The sequence below is a fragment of the Phalacrocorax carbo genome, chromosome 5 (genome assembly GCF_963921805.1).
Source record: "Phalacrocorax carbo chromosome 5, bPhaCar2.1, whole genome shotgun sequence".
Taxonomy (NCBI): domain Eukaryota; kingdom Metazoa; phylum Chordata; class Aves; order Suliformes; family Phalacrocoracidae; genus Phalacrocorax; species Phalacrocorax carbo.
Genome location: NC_087517.1, coordinates 28,144,544 through 28,162,166, shown reverse-complemented (window position 1 = coordinate 28,162,166; position 17,623 = coordinate 28,144,544). Strand labels below are relative to the sequence as shown.

At 36.4% G+C, this 17,623-nt stretch overlaps 1 protein-coding gene across 4 annotated transcripts in view; it reads left to right on the top strand.

Moving 5' to 3' along the window:
• Positions 1-17,623, top strand: part of PDE1A (phosphodiesterase 1A) — a 165,597-nt gene that overhangs the window by 97,036 nt on the left and 50,938 nt on the right. For all 4 annotated transcript variants that reach the window (XM_064451753.1, XM_064451757.1, XM_064451756.1 and 1 more), the window contains one exon: positions 8,833-8,946. In XM_064451753.1, the coding sequence (XP_064307823.1) occupies positions 8,833-8,946 (114 nt within the window). The remainder of the gene's footprint in view (positions 1-8,832; positions 8,947-17,623) is intronic.

Sequence of the window (17,623 nt, the reverse complement as noted above, 5' to 3'; positions counted from 1 at the left end):
ATGATCTTTCTTACAAATATGGGAGATGCAGTTGTGATGACTGGGAGCTGTGAGGTAGGGCTGAGAGAGTTCCTCTGAAGTGCAGACAGTGAGATATAGCAGGCCTGGGCTCCTTTGGTAATTTCCAGTGATACAGAGGTTTGGATACAAGTTTCTTGCTGGAGCCAATACTCAAATGTGAGTGGGAGGTGATCTATTTAGAAATATCTTTCTTCTGCCGTGGAATATTCTTTTAAAAATAATGGAAGGGACTGCTTTGGAAGACTTAGTGGCTTAACTTCTGTCTTTTAGCAGCTTCTTCAATCACCGTGCTCAAAGCTGCTGTCTGCAGGAAAAATAAAGCTTTTTAAACAGGTATGGGGAATAAGGGCTATGTGCCTTTTCTCTGTGTTTATTGCATTAGCTCCAGCAAGTAAGATGTACTGGAAGCCTTCTATCATCTTCAAGCATGATTTTTGGCAGGTAATGAGTTTACATTTGATTTCCCAGGTTTTTGTTGATAGTGAATTTAGCTAGATTATGATGAAGACTTTGAGACTTACAGACTTTTAAAGTATTTGGCAACTTCAAAATGAAATAGCTTTACCTATCACTCTATATAGTGTATATACAATGCAGGGGAGCCTTATAGATCAAATGTCAATCTTTAGACAAAAATAAACATTCAGCAAAATCCATTAGAAAGATAATTGGCAATTTACAAATTAGTCCTGTAGACTGTGCATTATTTGTCTTTGATTTTATGGATTGATTGTGACATGGGAATATCAGATAATGGAAATAGACATTGAGGTAATAGAAACAGTCTTAGAGTTTAGGTTAAGGAAAGACTAGCTGGTTACTTGGATCCAATAGAAGATCTACTAGAAGACAGATGAAACACCTGAATGTATATACATAGTAAGTAATTTGAAGTTTGAGGATTTTTTCATTAAGCTTCAACCTGGAAAGCGATTGAACCAAATTGGCATTGATGATGGATAATTAGCAGAAGCGAGAGAAAAGTTTGAAAGACAATTAAAGCTTGGCTGAAATAGGTTTCATTCTGTATCCTGGGTCTGCACAAAGGAAGGTGAGAGAAATTCACGTGTGTGAGAATTTGTGCTGATGCCATACATTGACTCTAATGGTGAAAGCTATTTTTGAGGAAGGGTGAGTAACCAGGGGAGGCAAGAGACAGAGCAAGGAAGAGCAGCAGTGACAGGATCCCAGATAAGCCTCCACCTGGGGTATCTCTCCAGGCAGTAGGAGGTGATGATGGAGGTGATGATGAAAGGTTACGTAGCTGCAAATAGCAGACCTCTAGTGTTACTGAGGTTAAGACGCTAAGGCTTCTCAGGCACTTGCAATTTGTTTGATCAGGTTTGTTGAGAATTATACAAAAATTCAAAAATGCTTTAGAGAGCTTGGATCAATTTTTGGTTTCAGGTGGACACTATGTAAGGCTCCATGGCTTTCTGTGATTTCAGCTAGGTGCTAAAGGAAACTTAGGCATTTTGACTGAATTTTGATTAAGCCTTTAAACACATTTGAACCTGTTACTAAATGAGACCCAAAGGATAATATTTACACCATAATAGAATGCTAAATATGAAAATTTATGGGATGAGTAAGGTAAAATGAATTGAAGCCTAGTAGAGAATACCTGCCTGAAGGAAAACCACTTCAACTTGCATAAATATGATCAATATCTAAACAGCCAAGGCAATTCTATCACTGTGAAAATGCCGAGTTTTATCATTAGGAAAGTGTAAATTTCAGTGTGTGTTATATAGCTGCAGAACTATTTTAGTTCTTCAATATGGGATTGAAGTTTTAGTATATAAAAATGTTGGCTGAATTGCCATCATATTCAATATTTATTTTCCAATGACTGAATCATAATTACAGATCAGTGTGTACCACTCATAGTGCTTAAAATAATCATGAAAGGAATGTGATTCGTGAAACCCTTAGCAACCACGAGGCTTCCTGTGCATATGCTTAGACACAGTGGTGACGGAGAAGTAATTTCATAAAACACATTTGCAGCACTGGAAATGTGATATATATCTTTCTTGCATTTCTCAGTATAAGAATTTATTGAAAGACAGCACCTCTAATTAAAAAAAATATTAGGTAACTGCATTTAAAACTGTATTAATTACAATTTCAGGGAACTGAAACACACATCAAGGTCTGAGCCAAGAGCTGTCTGTTCTAATCTTTGCTCTCCATTGACATGCTTGTCTTGCCATGACTGGGAAAATGTCCCTATATTGGCATGTTTTTCCCTACCATAATGTAAAAAACCCCACTGAAGTAAAGGTTAGCCATTTTGAAGCCATGTTAGTTGGCCACTTGGTAGCTGCAGGTAGGAGCAGGGGAATAGGAGTGGCTACCCAAAGGGATCACTCCTGAATCCTTGTTACTGTATTCTGGATATTTCTCCAGTATCTCTCATCCATTTGTATGATCAGGTCCAGTCTTTTATAGCCATATATTACAAATATTACAACTGTGTCTGGCATTTTCCTTTTTCACAGTCAGTGTTTATCTTCCATCTTGTCAAAAACACAAAAAAGGGAATTATATCCTTTATGATAATAAAAGATTTCTAGTAATCCATATATATAATTTCTTACTTGAAAAAGTGAGACTATGGACTTTGTGTTTAGTTGATTGTTATGATTACAATCTGTTTTTTATTTCTGATCCATGTTATTTTTAAGTATTTGTTGGGGGGACTAGTGTATTTAGATAAAGATTTATATTATAGAATCATAGAATCATAGAATTGTTAAGGTTGGAAAAGACCCTTAAAATCATTGAGTCCAACCGCTAACCTATCACTGCCAAGTCCACCGCTAAACCATATCATCAAGCACCACGTCTACCCGTTTTTTTAAATACCTCCAGGGATGGAGACTCAACCATCTCCCTGGGCAGCCTGTTCCAGTGTTTGACAACCCTTCTGGTGAAGACGTTTTTCCTAATATCCAACCTAAACTTCCCCTGGCACAGCTTGAGGCCATTTCCTCTTGTCCTATCGCTTGTTACTAGGGAGAAGAGTCTGACCCCTGCCTCATTACAACCTCCTTTCAGGTAGCTGTAGAGACCAATAAGGTCTCCCCTCAGCCTCCTCCAGACGAAACAACCCCAGCTCCCTCAGCCGCTCCTCATAAGACTTGTTCTCTAGACCCTTCACCAACTTCTTTGCCCTTCTTTGGACACGCTCCAGCACCTCGATGTCCTTCTTGTAGGGAGGGGCCCAAAACTGAACATGCATGTTCTTAATAGAAAATTGTAAAATTCAAATGATACCAATTCACATAAAAATAATTGGAATTTGGGCAATTTATCTAGGGAATTTTAGAATTCAAGTGAAATAGTGATATGTTTTGTTTGTTGTGTCTTTTCCAAGATGAAGTTGTGCTATTCCTATTTCAGATTTCTCCTATTTCAAATATTTTCCTGACTCCCAAATGTGTAGGTATGTAAACCAACTTGGAATCTGGACTGGGCTGTTTTAAATAGATGAGCTGAATGTCTCATTCTTAATGATTTGGAATTCCTGGATATTGGTACTTTTTCAGAATGTTCATGTTTGAGTGAGGATGTAACTTCTGCCTTTGAAGCTCACTCACTGAGTAAGCAATGCTTTCGACAGGTTGTGAAAATTATTCGACTGATTATTACAAGAATCACTACAGGTAGCAAAACTGGTTTCCAGTTTTAATTCTAAATAGATTTAGAGGAAATTTTCCCACTTCCCCAAAGTTTTTAAAAATTAGTGGTGTTTAAACTGTGACTAAGCATATTGTCAGAATATGGTTAGTCTCCTCCTCCTTACTTTTAATTTCACATTACATATCAGCCCATTTTTAGTTTGAAATGTTCATTTAGAGGATCAGATTCCTTGTATAATAAAGATTATACAAGGAATTATACAATTATCCACTTAAGTTGCTTATTCAGTATTAAATAATCCAAACAAAACATGAAATAATTGCTTAGAGAAAATAATAATTTGTTCTGTCCTTAAACTTTTCAACATGTTTTCAGTATTTACTCATAACCTTTTCAAGGAATTAATATATTTGGTACACAGCTAGGCTTTTCTTAACTAGTTCATGGGAACATAATGATTTACAACTTGTATACTGGACTTGACTTGACCTACACAGATAATTTTTAAACTGGCATTGTGATTATTGAATATTAATATGAATAACTATTTCTCTGTAATAAGCACTAGCATGTGTTTATTATTTTCAAAGAATTATCCTTGTGTTCATTGCCCATCCTTCAACAATGATTTCCATTAATTTCAAAATGTAATGGGAAGCAGGGTTGGTTTACGGTTTACTTTTTACGGTTTATTTTACTTCCCCTTTAATAGGATCTGTGGCAAAAGCCATCTTTTTTTGTACAAAGTTTCCAAAACAGTTTTAAGTGAAGTCCAGATGTGTAAGTTAGAAAGCTGTTTCTTTGCAGTGCTTAATGGAGGGGCTCGATCAGATGGCAGTCTTTGGAAAAGCAGACACGGCGTCTTTTTCTCAGGTTCAGAAGCTAATTTCAGGCTGAATTTTCCTCTCCTGGTTCTTGAAGACTCTTTAGCTGAACATTTAACTCTCATTTATTGTCAGCAATCACTGGTAATTTTCTCTTGAAACAGGAAGAGACAGTCTTTAAAATCTGAAATTGAAATTGTCCAACTCGTCTGCCCCTCCTCCTTTAAGTAATCCCACCCCTGGCACCTGTTGCTGTTATCTTTATAATCTGTGTTTAGGACAATTATTCAGTATTTCCAGGCATATTTCTTTTGTTGAACTTTGCTTGATTCCGTAGAAGAAAACATTTTCTCATGAAGATATTGCAAAAAGTCTTTTTTAAAAATCACTGATTCCTTGTCTTGCCTTTTTTCCTGTAGTTACTGAAACTGTCATAGGAAGCCATCTCAAATACCCTAAAATCTATTCTAAATTAATTTGGTACAACCCCTATAAGTTACAGTAGATTTATCAAAACTTTAATTCAAATATGGGGTAAGTAAAGAATTTTAACAAGGAAGGAGGGAACAATTGAGCCATGATTTTGATATTGTTAATAAAAAACTTGCTGCTTTAGCTCCTAGTAAAAGCCTCGTTTTCTCCTGGTTTGTCTGTGTTGCTGGGTAGGCCTCAAAGCTTATTGGCCATGGTTGGACATAGGCATCAGCTCTACAGGGAGCTGGGGGAAACACCGGCCCTGGTAACTTCAGAGACGGCACTGTTAAAATAGGTAGGAGCAGAGCACATTTAGATTGTCCGTAAAATCATTTAATACCACAGCACTATTCGTGGTGTTTACTCAATATGACAGAAGATGGTTCTCCACCCACTCCTTTTATTAGTTGCACATGTCTCTTTCTCCCTTACAAACCAGGGCTGCTAGTTTTAAAATGCTGTTTTCAGTTGTCCTGGGAGAAATAATCTGTTTCCTTTTCTCTATAAATCTCTTTCTACCATGTTGTGTAATGTTAACTCTGCACACAGCTTTCTTTGAACCTTAAAGCAGTTCAGACAGTCCATTTTTCTATTTCAGAAAGTAGCCCCTGCAGTTTTTTCTTGTTGCTATTATTTCTTAGTAGCACAGTTCATAGACAGGGTAGTACAACTAGCTCCAATTTTAAGTAGCATTTCAGGTTTTCTAGTGGTTTTTCTCATGTTTGTTTTCAATTTATCCCACTTAATTAAAAGAAAACAAACAAATAATTAAAAATCCTGCCAAATACAGCTGGAATAATAATTGTTTTCTTTTCCTTGTCCTTTTACAATTTTCCTTGTCTTGGGGAATGCTGGGCTATAACACTTGTTGGTTTGCCTTATAAATTGACATATTTATTCTATACTAAAATATTTGTTTCATTACTGAAACATAAGCTCTTAAACTCTGTGGCTGTTTCACTTTAATGCATAATATGTTGAGTATATACAGGCCATTCACATGCTGTTATAACTCTCTTAATTTTCCTGTGTTGGTAGTCCATTTTTCTAACTTTTGGGGTAGACTTCATGATTATCACCTGACAAGTGTCTGATCAGCAACACTGTGGAGGGGTTTTATTGCTGTGTCTGGCTTCCTAGTGGGAAACTGTAGTGTAGATTGAGCCAGATTTTTTCTTGGAAGTGCACAGCAGTGGTTGGGGGCCACTGGGCACAAGTTGCAATAAAGGACATTCTGATTAGATACTGGGAAAAATAATCCTCCATGAGGCTGGTTAAACATTGAAACTGGTTGCCCAGGGAGTTTGTGAAATCTCCATGCATTCAAAGTTCAAGTGGAAATGCCCCTGAGAAATTTGATCTAACTTTGAAGTTATACCTGACTTTGAGGTTGGCCCTGCTTTGAGCAAGAGCTTGCATCAGGTGGAGGTCCCTTCCAACCAAAATTATCCTGTGGTTCTATGATAGATCTGCACTGAGTCAGCTACAGACACTCTTGAGGACATCTCCACAAAGCGTGGATGCACGAGATGACAAGGTCACTGGTCATCATTGAATTATATGGATTTTGTCCTTTTGTGATTCTGTAACCTCTTCAGAATCACTTTAACTTTGCCTAAGCAGCTTTTCCAAATTGCCTGGTATGTTATTGTGTTCTGCATTCCTCCTAGAATATGAACTATAACTACAGGGCAGGTTACATTGGTTGAGTGCCATGTATGCAGCAAGATACTGCAGGGTCATTGTGGCTTAAAGGCTCTCCCAAGCACTCCTTTCTTCCTGCAAGCGTAAAAATGCTTCCACATAGCTGTCATCTGGTCTATGCCCTGAGAAAATGTAGAACCACTGGAAATCATACGATTTCAAGCCATTTTAAGCTAATATTGGTCTACCGTAACCTGGCCCTCCGCTGTGACATATTGCATTTTTGAATTCATTTAAATGCTTCCACTTTGGAAGGTGTAATTCAGATACTTGCTCTGTCAGACACGGAGGGAACAGTGCAAGTGGTAGAATCGCCCTATGGCTACGACTATTTGCAAGTAGTGGTGATGATGCTGCCAGACTCACCTGGGCATTTTGGCATCGGTGCTCAGGAGAGGTTGTATGTGTGTTTTTTGTGCATTCCTGAGGAGCAGACATCCCAGGAGAGTTACAGTGTGTGCGCTGGGTACTGCAACGTGAGTGTCTATGAATTAGGTTCTTCAGTCTATAGGTACTCCTGAAGTGGAAGGAGTTATGTACTGGAACTGCCTCCCCATGCATGAGGATATTCCTGTGTAGGAGATGCACCTCCACAGTATTTCATCCGCCCACTTCCCTTCTCTGAGAAAATTTTACATGAAATTTTCCATTTCATTCATATGCAATGCACTGTGTAAAATATCAAGTAAATATGGTTGCTAGGAGCCTTGTTTGTATTATGTTCTCTGCTAATTTGAATTGAATTAAGACTTTGGAGAACTGAGGAGGCTGATCTTAAAACTCCATTTGCTAAAATTATCCTCGCAGTCTTGGACATAATTATACTTAGGCCAAATAAATATAAAGAAAAAACATGAAAGTGGTTTTATGACAGAACAGTACTTTCCAAGTTTATGAGAGATCTGTTTTGAACATCACTGCATTTTTTAAAACTCATAAATTATAATTAGGTCCAATCAAATATTGTATATGCCCAATAAAAATAATATATAGTGTATATATAACATATTGTACATTTTTATATATGCTCTTCCATGTCATAAATCTGATTTTTTTCTGAAAGTAAAGTCAGTTTAGTGCTGACTTAATTTCAATCTACTTTTTAACTAGATACTTGTTTCACACTTTTTTTCCACATTTCGTACACACAACAAAGATTATTTTATGGAAGTTAAGTTAAAATAATGATGTATCTTTAACTACAGAAATCTTTATCTTGCATAATACAAAACTGTAGATTATTTCAACTTAGAGAGATAGAACAGAAAGAAGGAAAATACCCATACTTTTTAAAGCATCCTTTTAGTTACAGGTCTGCACAGTTACTGATAAGGTTTTCATTTCACTCCAGTGCTGTGACTACTCTGAATGGTTAAGTTGAGCAGTGTCAGAAGTGTTCTTCTCATCAGAGGGTTTAGGAAAAATCTGGTATTCAAGGAGTTTATCCGTATAAGTGTATTGCTACACAGGCATGAGTTGATGCATTACAAAATCCTCTCTGGGTGTATCCGTGTTTGTAATGTAAAAGAATGTTCTCAAAAAGTAAAAGTAAAAGCTCACTTGGGAAAATATTTGGAGTTTTCTAATGCCATATGCACCATCTTTCGTCTGGTATAATGTTGAATTTTCTGCAAACTCCAAAATAATGGAGCTCCACATTAGCTCATGCTACTAAGAAATACAAATTGTGCAGCACAAACTTACTGGAAGCCTAAAGAAAAATTAAAGACGTTGAAACGAAGCAAAATCAGTATTTAGTGGATATTTAAAAAATATAATAAACCTTCTAAGCACAGAAAAATTATCGTAAGACAACTTGTAAGGTTTTATTTAATATTTAAAAAAATTAGAGACTCGGGCATAATAGTAATGTCACAAATTAATATAAAATCACTCTGATGGTAGTTACTGAGGCCTCACTGGGATGTTTATGCCTTTTCTTAATATATCTCACAAATTTAGCAATCTGTAAAAACATACAACTGATCATTGTTATGTGCTTTCTAAAACCAGATTGTTTTTAAAAAAGACAAAGAGATGCAGTGACAGTCTCTTGCCTCTACATTGGCTATTTTATTGGTTCCCATATTTCAAATGGAAAATACAGTCACTAAAATTTGATATAAGCAGCATACTGATATTTTTATTTTCTTTTTCACAGATTAAGATGCTTGGTAAAGCAGCTGGAGAAGGGTGACATTAATGTGGTGGATTTAAAAAAGAATATTGAATATGCAGCATCTGTGCTGGAGGCAGTTTATATCGATGAAACCAGGTAAGTCTGAGGGGAAAAAAAAAAAGGAAAGGATGTTGAGAATCACATTTTAGAAATTTGGTCTTTGCATGCAATTGTAGCTGTCATGAGCTGAAGAATCATATGTGGCTCTTAGGTCTTTCAGTGACAAGTTTAAAGCAAGTAAGATTCCAAAGGTCAGATGTAACCGTTGTCTGGAGAGTTTGCCTAGTTCTCATCTCCCTCATTTGTCAAATGTCCACGGTATAAAGTCATAAGAATTTTCTGAAGGATGCGTTTTCTTTCCCCACGGGCCACATACTGATAATCATGCTGAGGTCTGTATCACTGAAAAAAATGAGCTGTTTTGGATTGAAATGCTCACAGAGATGAGTCAGAACATTTTAATCTGGCCCGTAAATACATAAATTCATGGAAAGCTGTGATTTATTTTATAATGTTTGAAGCTTTGTTTATGATTATTGTTACTGGCAGTATTACTGGCAATCATCTTTAATGTGGGTTGACTCCAATTAAATTAGAAGTTCTAAGAATTTGGCTTCTTGAAGGAATTTTAAGATATGTCCTATATTGAAGTTAACTATCTAACTTACAGTTTCTATTTCAGTGTCTAAGCAGAATGGTCTTGTAAAGGTGTCTGCCAAAACTTCTTCAATACTGCTGGAGCATGCAGTGTATGTCTCGGTTCTATACTACGTTTAAGAAGTCTGTCATCGTCCCAATTATTTCATGGACCTAACTCTTTCTCTCTCTCTCAGTCTGTCGCCGCCCATCCCACCCGCCTTGCAAATCTGCATATTTGATATGGTGCTTAAAGTACTGCTCTAACTTTTTCCTGCTTCTTTTCCTTTGATGCATGTGATTCACACACCAAACCTTGCCAGTCAGGAATTTGGAGCATCTACTACTGGGCAATCAAAAGCCTACCCATTTGAAAACAGAAGAAAGAAAACAATAGCAAATAAAGCTGTACCAATGGTCCATTTTTCAGAGATTATACTACAGACTAGGTTGGCATGATCACTTATACAGGTGCCCTGCTCTTAGAGTGCGTGCATGTCCCAATTCAGTAAAAAGATGACCTGAGCAGCATCTCAGCCACAATACAGTTCTTAGGGACACTTTCAAAGGTGTTCATAGTGATCCCAAGTTAAATACACAACTTGAAAAGCATTAGGGATCTCAGTGACTTCAAAAGTGCTCGCGTGTCATGAAGATTCTGACAGATTCCATTAAATTGAGGTTAACTGAGCAGACTTGGGCAAACCATTTTGTGTGACTTCCAAGGGACCTGGGCTTTGTAAGAAAACTGAATGAATTTAAATTAAATACTTTAAAATACTAGTAGTTAATATACCACTGTGGATGTATTTATATAAGTTTTGCTGACTGACTTAAGTTAATCAAGCTTCTTTTACATTGAATCAAGGGTTGTGGACTTACATTAGTTTGTAGTCAAATTTGTAGTTAAATAGATACAGGTCCTTAGGGAGTCAGATAAAAGAAATGATCAACAGACTTCTCTTTGGGCTTATATTACCACAACAGAGGCATCAAATTTCATTTTTCAGCAATTGTTCTAAATGTAAATCTTGTTGGCACATCTCATGTGCTCAGGAAGCTTTAGAAGATCACGGGCCTCTCTCCCCTGTGTTATGGGATACTGGATCGCCAACAGTGGTGAGAGCTTAAGTATGTGTTTTGTATTAATAACCATGGGAGCTGTGTCAAAGCTGCATAGGGGACAAGGACATAAACCACTGATTATTGCTTCCATTCATCTCTCAAGCACTGTGGTTAAATCAGTATAGCATTCATAACTCTTTCTCAGTAGTAGTACTGGGACTATGAAAATAATGTGAGATTTACTTAGGTTCTAAACTGAGGCCTCAGTGGAAATTAAAAGTGTTGTTATAGTGAGGAATACAGTCTTTCTGGCTCTGTGTGGGAGCATTGAGACAAGTAACAGACATTTCACACACAGAGAAAACTGGTACACCTGAAAATACATAGGCTTTGGCAGCCTATAACAGGTGCGTTATTTTTACTGTAAGCAAATATTGAAATAAGCTAATTGCCCTCTAGAATTTAACAGCAGGTTTATTAAACTGCCTAAATGAAAATAAACATATATAATTTTATAGGGGTTTGGAAGATTTTGATAGTCCTTGGGCTATTATCTTACTCCTAGGGGCATTATGACCTCATAACGGTGACTATTTCTTTTCAAAAATTCTACTTCCGTGTATGGATAAAGGTTTTCCTGTTCCCTAGCTTGATGCACAGCAATGTTTAATCTTATTTATTTATTATATCCAGTATTTTGCAGAACAATCTGATTTTTCACTGTGCTAAGTCAGAATGGATATCAAACAAACCCGAGACAGTTATCTTGCTTGGTTCTAATTTATTGAATACTTCTATTCTCCAATGCAACCTCAAAGTGAATTTGTAAACCTGTCAAATTTTTGGTAGCAGTCCTTATATAAATATGCATTAAGCATATGGTTTGTGTATATCTTTCCGTGTCTATAGCTATATTTCGGAAGTATATGTTTATAGACATATAAAACAAATTTTCTTGTCCATGTTACTTATGCTGTAAGTAATAGTTAAAAATGAAGTGGCTTTAATGAAACATACTTTTCAACTTTTATTCTCTTATTTTTAGTGTTTTGCATTTTATACCCTGTACTCTTCATTTTGTTTTATACAGTTTGATTTTGTTTTTAATTTCCCTTCCTTCAACTAATGCAGTCTCCATTAAATTCAGACTCAGAGTGATGCATTTTTTGAACCTGGTGGTTTTGTGTTAATTTTGTGCTGAGAATATAGGCTAGCCTCTGCTTCTTAGTCAGAAAATATTCCATAGAGTGCTGTTTTAAATTTTGATACTTCCCCATTAAAAACAATTTGTAAATTAAAATATTTATTGTGTGGCAGAGAGGAACTGTAGTCTCCACTAGTACTTTCGTAGTGAACTCTTTTGCATGGCAAACTGCAAAGAAAATCACATTTAAAATAGTATGACCAGTATTATGCAGTCTAAATCTGCACTACAACATTTAACACACAAAGAAGGTCTCTCCAGCTTCTGGGAAGCTAATTCTTAAGGAACAGAAGTAGTGTATCATTGAGTCAAATGGCAATGGAGGCTGGAATTAGCTTGTGTGGGTAGATTTGTCCTCGTTCCCACCGAAGAATACAGGTTCTTTGTCCTGCACAGGGCTACTGCTGTCAGGAGTCTGGAACTGAGTTAACTGAACTCATTAGTAGATTAGAAATAATGGTTTAGATCATAAGCAGAATGGCCCATTTCTGCTAAGCCTGAACATGCAATTTAAATATGTTGCAAAGTGCAAATGACTTGAGTAAGTTTCTTACATATGAACTGCTGTATGGATAAAAATAATTGCTATAGTATAGAGCAATAACAATTAATACACTGAGTAAAGCAGTGAGAAACCATCTGAGTACAGATTACTTTTATTAACTAAGTCCCAGAAGGAATTTGCATGCTTTAATATATATATATAATTGCTGAGATATAATAATTGCTGAGGTTTGGCTTACAAGATAGAAAAACTAATGATGTCTGGTTCTACAAGGTAGAAAGTATTTCAGGCCTAGGACCAAATGTTCAGTACAGAGTTTTTGCAACTCACATGAAAATACCCATGCTTTCTATTTTGAGCTCATGATTGAGCCCTGGATTTTGTGCTGATGAATTTACTGGCCCATTGCTTATATATCCAAGCAGAGGAAGACCTCAGCTTCAACCAGCCACCTAAAACTGAATCCTGTCTGTGGTGTCCTCTTCTTCCCCACCTTTCTGGGAGACAGACTTCAATATCAGCTGAGAGAAAGCCCTCTTAAATATCTCTACAGTCAGATTAGGAATTGCAACTAACACAGAATTGCTTAGGAGCATCCGTTTAGCTCATCTTTCAATTATGACGTACCTCCTATTAAACAGCATAATAAAATGGTCCCACCAGTGGTCCCAGACCTGTTGCAGAACGACCTTCTGCAATTCTTCACAGGCAGAGATGAAAAAAGCAAAAAGAAAAATCAAAACTAAGGTCAATAAAGACATGCAATTACAAGGTATCTCACAGAGCACGTTCAATAATGTAGCCAAGGATCAAGGAAGAGCCTGGCCTGTTCCACAGCTCTGGGGAACCATTTGTGCTACTTACAAAGTAAATCTCAGGCATTAGTCTAGCAAAACCACTTTTCTCTTTATAAGCCTGAGCTTTTCCTGTGATCAGTTCCAATTTCTTACAGTAGGAGATACAACACACAGGGAAAAAATGGGTTACTTCATTTGAGCTGATTGGAAATCCTGTATCATTCTATGAAGTCGTGTGTGCACATAGAAGTACTTGCAAATGTGTAAGCTGTCAGTGCCTTAAATCTTTATTTATGGTGCAACAATCAGCTGGAAATGGGCCATAGAATTCAAACCCTTTATAGCAGAGTATGAAGAATTTTTCTCAGGTCCTCTTACTTTAATTTATTTTTCTGTCTGCTCCTCTGCTACTGTACACTATAGCCTTTTATCTGAGAATAAGACAGCGTTTTCTAAAACTGTGTACACATACTCAAATTTGTACATGCCCTTTCTAAAACTACATGCTGTTGGGCTGGAGAAAAGGCAGAGAAATAACACAACAGGTTTTATTTATGGAGTTCTGAGAGCAGACTCCCTAGAAACAGGGATAGGCAGTAGGGTTAACCTTCCAAAATTACAAAAGTTTGGTTTGGGGCAGTGACTGTCAACAGACCGTAGAAAAGGTTCCAAGCTGATGGGAAGTTGGAAGGCTCAGAGAAATCAGACATGCATAAGTGCCACTTTCCTATAAGCTTATTTGTCTGTGGCCCCATGTCAATTAATAAGTTTGTTTAATAACCCCTGTTTAGGACTGCTGCATCTCTCAGTGCTGAATAATTATAAGCTGCACTAAACACTTCCTTAGAAGAGATCTAGTGCTTTGGTAGCTGAAGCAGAGGTTCACTGTCAGCTGAAAATAATAAGTGAAACTCTCACAGTTCCAGCCTCTCAGCGGATCTCCTCTATGGAAGAAGTTCAAACCCACTCAATAGGTGTTATAAATAATTCTGACAATTCTTGCAGAATTTTCTCCATTAGTACCTGCCACTTGGCTCAAGGTAGTGGAAGAAGGATATTTAGAGTCAAACAGGAAATAAATACAGCCTGATAATTCAGTCATGACAGCTGTTCCGTTCCTTGTAAACATAGCTCTTTATTCATGCTAACTGAGAAGAAAAGAAGTCAAATAAAATCTAATGGAAATTACAAGATTAAAAAAATATATGTGTGTTCCAAAGCCAAATAAAACAAAAAATTTAAACCTCTTATGGAGAATATTTTTACGTTGTTCTGGATAAAATCAGAATATTTTTTGAAAGCCTTAGTATTTTAGAAAATATACTTGATTTCAGGAGGATACTCATCTGTGCAGTTTCAATTCCATATGCGGTTTTTAGTTTGTTTTAGGTTGTGTAATGCCCTTTTAAAAGGCTTTAACCTCTTGGCAACTTTTGACTTAGAAGAGATCATGTGTCAGTAATGTATGAAGTAGCTTTGTTGTATATAGCTGGCAATTGCTTTGAACATCTTTGATTCAACAAGACAAAATTACAAATACAGGTTATGGCTACATTCATGAAGTGAAAGGAAATTTCATTAAGGGTAAGTGATGTTATAACAATACATGTTGGCATGAGAGCTCTGGAAATAGTGAAGATATTTCAACAATATTATCATGGTAAACACAGTCCTTCAGAAAAAATCTCTTATTTTTAAAAAAAGTACACATTCTGATATGTATAATGTTAGCAAAAAAGGAGTTCATTAAACCCAAACTTTGTGACTGCTGTTTTAATAAGCACCTTGGACCGTACTGAATTTCCCGTGCACTACTCCATTAATGCACCAAATAATTCTGTGGTTTCTGGACTTAAAGCAGGGACAAACATATCTTCAAATTGTGGACAAAAAGGAAATAGTTTAAACTGTGATCACGTCACTTGCAAGAGAAAGAGTTTCATCATTTCATCTCACCAAACGTCCGTATGATTTTAAAGTGTGCCACAGAGCTAGTTGTTAGGAACATGCATGTGTATATCTTTGTCTTGTGGAGTCTAAGGAAGGAGAAAGGAGCAAATGCTTTAGTAGCTGCTGGTGCTTACAGAGCTGTGTCCCATGCAAATGTGAATGGAGCTTAGCAACAGCCCAACAACTAACTTAAATTCTGCCGTTTCCAGGAGATGCTGAAGTGAGGAATGGTCAGTGTAGACTGTTCTTGGTCAGTACACAGTTTTGGTTATATTTGCAAGCTGCAGAAGGCTGTTCCCTGGTGTTCTCAAGTTTTTCAGTACTGCAACAGAACCGAAGTCCACGGCAGCTGCTCCATCCTAGGCTAGTAATTAATATCTCAAAAAATAATGAACTGGTATACTTATTTGATACCCATGTGCTTTCTTTCACTCTCTCCTAGACATCCATATAAGTTTAGCAGCTTCTCTGTATTTTAAATGAGAGTGAAGTTCAGTGAAGGCTCCATCTTTTATGTTTCTTGTTACTATTTTTCACAAGCCATGTTTTAGTATCAGTGTTTCAAGGCTCTAAGTTTGCACTACATCAGCTGCCGCTGAGCATCTTACAGCAGGAGTCTGTTGCTTGACATTACAGGACTATTTGCATTCTGTTCCCACCCAGCACATAGCATCCAACATCTAGCTGACTTTGTGAATCACATAGTTTTATTGACTGTAAGGCTCTGGTTAGGGAAGAAATTGTGCTAATTTAGATACCATTATTCATTAAGGGTAACCAGCAGAGATGGTCACGCTAGCAAATCTCTTTGCAGGTGCAAGGGTTAAGAAAATTAAAATCTCTTATATCAAAGAGACGTAAATATTTGTTAAGATTTCTAAAAACATATATTCCCAATCCCTGTACCTGAAAAGACAGATTAATTTGTTCGTTTATACATGAAGGTAACTGTTTCGTTCACAGAACAGTGGGGCACTTGGCCAATGATGTAATTTATTTTGAAGGATCTGGACAATATCTCTCCTCAAAATTAGCTTTTTGGAAAAAATATGGAATAAAATAATCTGCCTAATAATACAAAGATAAAACAGTGGAATGGGGTGCCCTTTTCGATAACTATTTGCCAGATGGCAGGTATGGTATATACAATTACTCTCTGAGTTGACTTAAAGTTTGGAAGTGGCAATTATTTAAGCATGAAGTTAAATCATAGTCCTGAATATTCAGTCAAGTTTGCTATGAGTGTGTATTGCTGTCCTCCACAGCCAACCCGTGGTTAAATGTACTTTGCCTGAAGTTGCTTTGTCACCAACAAATGCACCATTTGAAGAAAATAATTCAGTTCATCCATTAAGGGAATCTACAGATGATACTTCTGTAAAAGCTGCTGTTGAGAAAAAGCTTGTGTTGAGATTAATTCAGTATATTCCACTCGTATAAAAGCTTAAAGTACGTCTTTAAAATCTTTTGTACTAAACCAAAGTTTTTTTCTGAGAGGGAAGCTTAAAACAGCATCAAAGTTACATTAAAAAAATACACTTAAAATCACTGAAAATCTGTTAAACAGTGACTAAAACTTTTCATGTTAGCTAGGATATTTAATAAATGCCCTGCATACCTTTTCCAAAGATATTGAATTTTTCTATCTCAGATTTATTGCTGTTAATTTATGATTCATGCCCTGAGACAGTCCCTGCCATATAGAGCTTCCAGAATACTGCATTAAAGCAATTGAATTAAAAAAGGAAAATACATTAGCATACAGCTGTACTCCTGAAAAGTGATGTTTTTTAATCATGAATATCCTGACCTGAATCTGAAGACAGCTGATGGTCTTTGGTATGCACATCTGTATTTTTGAATAGGCAGTACATATCAACAAGTGAATGTTTCCAGTAGCGGTGGTCCTTACTCCATTATGTGCTGTTGTAATGCATCCAAGGTCTTTGCCATTTATTGTAATTAATTGGTAGTTCTTAATATGAGGACAATTCTTCTGAGAGTGTGCTAAATATAAGAGTACAATGTGTTGTTAAATTCATAATTTCCTTTAGAAAGACCTTTATGTACTAAAATTGCTATTTGTTTGTCCGCAGTGGGAGTCGGAGAATCTTTTAGTGGAAGTTAGTGGAAATTGTAGTGGGCAATAGAGGATGTAAATATTGATTGAATATATTGATTCATGCTCATTTGGTAAGATAGTGAGACACTAGAACACAAATAATTTATGAAAATGCAAATTGGCCATTTGGACTGTAATTTCTTTGCCTTCTGCATTCCAGACCTAGAAGAGGACTTTGATTAATTCACTTTTAAGGGGTTGATCGTTAGCTTAATTTGCTAAATGGTAAAGAGCTAATACCAATTTCTCAATCCTTTCTCTGGAAATCTTTCACCATCTCCGTTAGGTAGTATGACTGATCAGCAGTGAAGGATTTTTTTTATCATAGCCATTATCTAATTTTTTTTCATTTTCTTTTCTTTCCTCTCCTCCATAGTACATCTGATATATTCCTAAGGGAAAAAAAATATGCTTTGATTAGTCCATTACTATATTTAAAATTCTGATTAAATAAAAAAAGAGCTAGAAATTATCACTCCTTGAATTTTGAAAAA